Source organism: Procambarus clarkii, chromosome 67, assembly GCF_040958095.1.
Source record: "Procambarus clarkii isolate CNS0578487 chromosome 67, FALCON_Pclarkii_2.0, whole genome shotgun sequence".
Classification (NCBI taxonomy): Eukaryota; Metazoa; Arthropoda; class Malacostraca; order Decapoda; family Cambaridae; genus Procambarus; species Procambarus clarkii.
In genome coordinates this window covers 8,117,691-8,123,471 of record NC_091216.1, presented here as the reverse complement: position 1 = coordinate 8,123,471, position 5,781 = coordinate 8,117,691, and the positions used below count along the sequence as shown (strand labels likewise).

The 5,781-nt window shown below is 38.7% G+C and overlaps 1 protein-coding gene across 1 annotated transcript; it reads right to left on the bottom strand.

The window, feature by feature from the left end:
* Positions 1-1,515: 1,515 nt before the first annotated feature.
* Positions 1,516-4,667, bottom strand: LOC123767783 (golgin subfamily A member 6-like protein 24). Its single transcript, XM_069310208.1, has 3 exons — positions 4,398-4,667; positions 3,234-4,141; positions 1,516-1,852 (listed from the first exon to the last, which is right to left on the bottom strand). Exons 1-3 carry the CDS (start codon positions 4,665-4,667, stop codon positions 1,516-1,518), a joined length of 1,515 nt encoding a protein of 504 aa, XP_069166309.1.
* Positions 4,668-5,781: the final 1,114 nt, after the last annotated feature.

The window sequence follows — 5,781 nt, the reverse complement described above, 5'->3', positions numbered from 1 at the left end:
CTTATTGAATTAGAGAGGTAGACTCTAGTTTTATTGATAATTATATTCGATCCAGTCATAGCGAATACCTTCTTTATTAGGTTTAATCATTAGACTGTTAGTTTAAGGATATTTGATGAACCTAAATATATGGGTTGATAACGTCACGGATTTCAAATTCTCTATAATCCTTTTAAGACTAATGTAACTAGTATAACCAGGTTTGCTGATTATATTGTGTGTTAGTAATCTACTATGTTAGTGTCAGATTTCCGACAATGATAACACAGCTACCAATCTCCAGAATGATAACACAGCTACCAATCACCAGCATGATAACACTGCCAACAATCACCAGTATTATAATACAGCTAGCAGTCACCAGAATGATAACACTGCCACTAATCACCAGCATGATGACAAGTTATTAATCACCAGCATGATATCACTGTCACCAAGCACCAGTACGATAATATTGCCACCAATCACCAGCATGAAAACACAACTACCAGTCACCCACATATGATAACACTGCCTCCAGTCACCAGCATGATAACACTGCCACCAATCTCCAGCACGATAATACAGCTAGCAGAGCTAGCAGTCACCAGCATATTAACACAAACACCAATCACCAGCATGATAACGCAACAACCAATCACCAAAACGATATAAAAGCCACCAATATCCAGCATAATAACACAGATACCAGTCACTACCATGATAACATTGCCACAATTCTCCGGCAAGATAGCACTGCCACCAATCACCGGCATTATAACACACCTATCAGTCTCCATAATGACAACACAACTTACAATCACCAGCATGATTAGTGCTACTACCAGTCACCAGCATGATAACACTACCACCAATCAGCAGCATGATAACTCTGCTACCAATCACCAGCACGACAATATTGTCACAAATCACCAACATGATAACATTGCTAACAATCACCTTCATGATAACAAAGCTTCCAATCACCAGCAGGATAACACAACTCCTAATTACCAACACGACAACGCTGCCATCAGTCTCTAGCATGATAACTCAACTACCAATCACCAGCAAGATAACACTGCCACCAATCATCAGCATGATAACATAGCTACGAATCACCATCATTATAACACAGCTACCAATCACCAGTATGATAACACATCTACCAATCACCAGCATGATAACACTGCCACTAATCACCAGCATGATAACACAGCTTCCAGTCACCAGCATGATTACACTGCCACCAATCACTAGCATGATAACACAGCTTCCAGTCACCAACATGATAGCACTGCCATCAATCACCAGCAAGATAACACAGCGTCCAGTCACCAGTATAACAACACTGCCACCAATCACCAGCATGACAACACAGCTTCCAGTCACCAGCATGATAACTCTGCCACCAATCACCAGCATGATAACACTGCCACCAATCACCAGCATGATAACACAGCTTCCCGTCACCAACATAACACTACCTCAAGGAGATATTCGAAGCACATATTCCTCTCTTCCAAGCACGTATTCTTATCTTTCAAGCACATATTCCTCTCTTTCAAGCACATATTTATTTTCTTCAAGGAACATATTTCTCTCTCCCAAGCACATATTCTGCTCTTTCAAGCATATATTCTTCTCTTCCAAGTATATATTCTTCTCTTCCAAGCACATATTCTTCACTTCCAAACACATATTCTTTTCTTCCAAGCATATATTCTTCTCTTCCAAGCATATATTCTTCTCTTCCAAACACATATTCTTCTCTTCCAAGCATATATTCTTCTCTTCCAAGCACATATTCTTCTCTTCCAAGCACATATTCTTCTCTTCCAAGCACATATTCCTCTCTTCTAAACACATTCTTCTATTCCAAGCACATATTCTTCTCTACCAAGCATATATTCCTCTCTTCTAAGCACATATTCTTCTCTTCCAAGCAAACACTACTCACCAACTCAAACCCCAACCCAAACACACACTAAATAATGTTGTTAATAATGAACTAAAAAAGTCCACTTATGGATGTCAACCAACAAACTAACACTTAACATAGAAACGACCTACTACATCTTATTTAGAAGCAAATCAACAAATGCAATTCAGCTTCAGACAAACAATGTTAACATCAGTAATAAAAATAATGGAAAGTTTCTTAGCCTATTCCTAGACAAGAGACTCAACTTCAGCACCCACATACAACACATAACTAAGAAAGTCTCTAAAACAGTTGGTACAATCTCCAAAATCAGTTATTAAGTCCCTAACTCTGCTCTCATATCACTATATTATGCACTAATCTATCCCCTATCTTAATTATGGTATCTGTGCATGGGGTTCAACCATTTCAAATCACCTCAGGTCCATCATCACCCAGGAAAAATCTGCTATCAGAATAATAATAACAAATTCTGCTTTCAGACAACACTCAGCCCCCTTGTTTAAATCCTTAAACATGTTAAACATAAAGTCATTCTACACATTCTCTTGTGTCAATTACATTTACAAAACCCTGTTCAAAATAAAAACCCTGCTCTGAAACTCTCCCTGGACAGATGTAATTGGACTCATTATCACCACACCAGAAATAAATATCTCTTTGATATCGCCAGAGTCAAACTTAATCTGTGTAAACACTCTATGCATATAAAGGGACCTAGTCTATGGAACTCACTCCCAAATGAATTGAAAAGCTGTCCAACTTTTGCGTCATTCAAAAACAAAACTAAAAAGTACTTAATTTCATCTTCAAAGTGTCCTACCTTGTTGCTTTAAAATTGCACTGTATCTAGTTCTACCCAATCTCCCAATCTTTATGTACCTAATCCAAACAACCTTACCATTGTGATCATTGTTGTCTTCTTATGTGTGCTATCAATTTGCTGTATGGTGCCTATTAATCTTTGTTTAAATTACCAATCAAGCTGTCAACGCAATCAAGCAGAGCTACCGATGTGCCTTAATATACCTACTAATCTCTCTCCTCTCATTTTTTCCTTGCAATGTATCTGTTATAATTTTATTAATTCTGCTGGAATTTACCTACTTAAAATTATTTGTTAGATTAAGGACTTGCCCGAAACGTTGAGCGTACTAGTGGCTTTACAAGAATGTTAACACCATGCTATTTATCCCCACAAACCCATTGTACCTTCTTGAATATAAATAAATAAATAAATAAATAAATAAATAAATAAATAAATAAAATATTCTTCTCTTCCAAGCAAATATTTTTCTCTTCCAAGCACATATTCTTCTCTTCCAAGCACATATTTTTCTCTTCCACGCATATATTCTTCTCTTCCAAGCACATATTTTTCTCTTCCAAGCATATATTCTTCTCTTCCAAGCACATATTCTTCTCTTCCAAACACATATTCTTCTCTTCCAAGCACATATTCTTCTCTTCCAAGCACATATTCTTCTCTTCCAAGCACATATTCTTCTCTTCCAAGCACATATTTTTCTCTTCCACGCATATATTCTTCTCTTCCAAGCACATATTTTTCTCTTCCAAGCATATATTCTTCTCTTCCAAGCACATATTTTTCTCTTCCACGCATATATTCTTCTCTTCCAAGCACATATTTTTCTCTTCCAAGCATATATTCTTCTCTTCCAAGCACATATTTTTCTCTTCCACGCATATATTCTTCTCTTCCAAGCACATATTTTTCTCTTCCAAGCACATATTTTTCTCTTCCAAGCATATATTCTTCTCTTCCAAGCACATATTTTTCTCTTCCACGCATATATTCTTCTCTTCCAAGCACATATTTTTCTCTTCCAAGCACATATTTTTCTCTTCCAAGCATATATTCTTCTCTTCCAAGCACATATTTTTCTCTTCCAAGCACATATTCTTCTCTTCCAAGCACATATTTTTCTCTTCCAAGCACATATTTTTCTCTTCCAAGCACATATTTTTCTCTTCCAAGCACATATTTTTCTCTTCCAAGCACATATTTTTCTCTTCCACGCATATATTCTTCTCTTCCAAGCACATATTTTTCTCTTCCAAGCACATATTTTTCTCTTCCAAGCACATATTTTTCTCTTCCAAGCACATATTTTTCTCTTCCACGCATATATTCTTCTCTTCCAAGCACATATTTTTCTCTTCCAAGCACATATTCTTCTCTTCCAAGCATATATTCTTTTTTTGAGATATATACAAGAGTTGTTACATTCATGTACAGCCACTAGTACGCGTAGCGTTTCGGGCAAGTCCTTAATCCTATGGTCCCTGGAATACGATCCCCGCCGCGAAGAATCATTTTTTCATCCAAGTACCCATTATACTGTTGCGTTAAACAGAGGCTACAGTTAAGGAATTGCGCCCAGTAAATCCGCCCCGGCCAGGATACGAACCCATGACAAAGCGCTCGCGGAACGCCAGGCGAGTGTCTTACCACTACACCACGGAGACTTTTTTTCTCTTTCAAGCACATCTTCCTCTCTTCCAAGCATAAATACATTTCCTCCAAGCACATATTCCTCAATGCTAAGAACATATTTCTGTCTTCCAAGCACATATTCTTCTCTTCCATCACATATTCCTCAATCAAAAGCACACATTCTTCTCTTTCAAGCACATATTCGCACTCTCCCATGAAGATATTCTTCTCTCCCAAGCACATATTCTTCTCTTCCAAACACATATTCTTCTCTTCCAAACACATGTTTTTCTCTTCCAACACATATTCTTATCTCCCAGGCACATATTCCTCTCTGCCGAGTATATAATGATGTCTCCTAACAATAAATTATCTTCTGCCTTAGCATATAATTCTCTCCTACAAGTATATAATCCCAGGCACTAAGTACATAATACCTTCATCCAGGCGAATTATCCCCTTGCCCAGGCGCATAATGATCTTCACATTAACTCAAACAGACAACCGCCTCTCTTCAGGTATAATCTCTGCATGTGTCCGTGTATTCCTAACAAATAAACTCTTCCAAAGTGTATACTCCTCTGCCCAAGCCTTTTGCTCACCATATATGTGATTTCCTTGGAACACTTTCTACTCCTCTTAACATACTTGTTCACTCGTAACAGAGGTGTACCTCCCAAGAATGTATTTATTCCTTCTATCGTCCAGTTATGTCTATGTTGGAGGACAGATGCTTGCGGCTAGCCTCACCAAACTTTGACACATGAAGCATATGGGGAAGAGGAGTGTTATAGGTCAGTCGGGGTCGGCCACAGTTCCACAATTTAAGAAATATCGACATCTTTTCCCTTCCTCCCACACTTCGGGCGATATTCAACAAGTCAAGTCTGGTATATTGGTATTGTTGTCCGTACACTTATTCAGCTATTTGATTCATTATGAAATTTTTATGGGGAAAAAAGAGAGTGGGGGATGGGGGAGAGAAAAGGAAAGAGACGGGGGAGAGGGGACGTTTTAAAAGTGAAAGGGAGAAGAGGAAGAGGTGATATTTGAAGAAAGGGAAGGAAATACGAGGGAGACAGATGGAAAGAGACATTGAGAGAGGGTGGAGACAAGAGGGAAGAAGATTTGCGAAATAAACAGAAGGGGAAAGTTGAGGAGTGTGGGGAGAGAAAGGTGGAGAATAGGGAGAGGAGAGGAGAGGAAATTGTTTTTGTTTTCTACCATAGACGTAGCCAGACATTCACAATGTTAACCAGCATGGGGAGCCGGTCGGCCGAGCGGACAGCACGCTGGACTTGTGATCCTGTGGTCCTGGGTTCGATCCCAGGTGCCGGCGAGAAACAATGGGCAGAGTTTCTTTCACCCTATGCCCCTGTTACCTAGCAGTTAAATAGGT

Bases quoted from the DNA above. Each gene is read 5' to 3' on its own strand.
- LOC123767783 (XM_069310208.1), bottom strand. From the start codon at position 4,667: ATGTGTTTGGAAGAGAAGAATATGTGTTTGGAAGAGAAGAATATGTGC. The intron at 4,142-4,397 runs GTAAGACACTCG...TCTCAAAAAAAG, and splicing joins AAAGTCTCCGTGGTGTAGTG to AATATATGCTTGGAAGAGAA. The intron at 1,853-3,233 runs GTGCTTGGAAGA...TGCTTGGAATAG, and splicing joins TGCTTGGAAGAGAAGAATAT to AAGAATGTGTTTAGAAGAGA.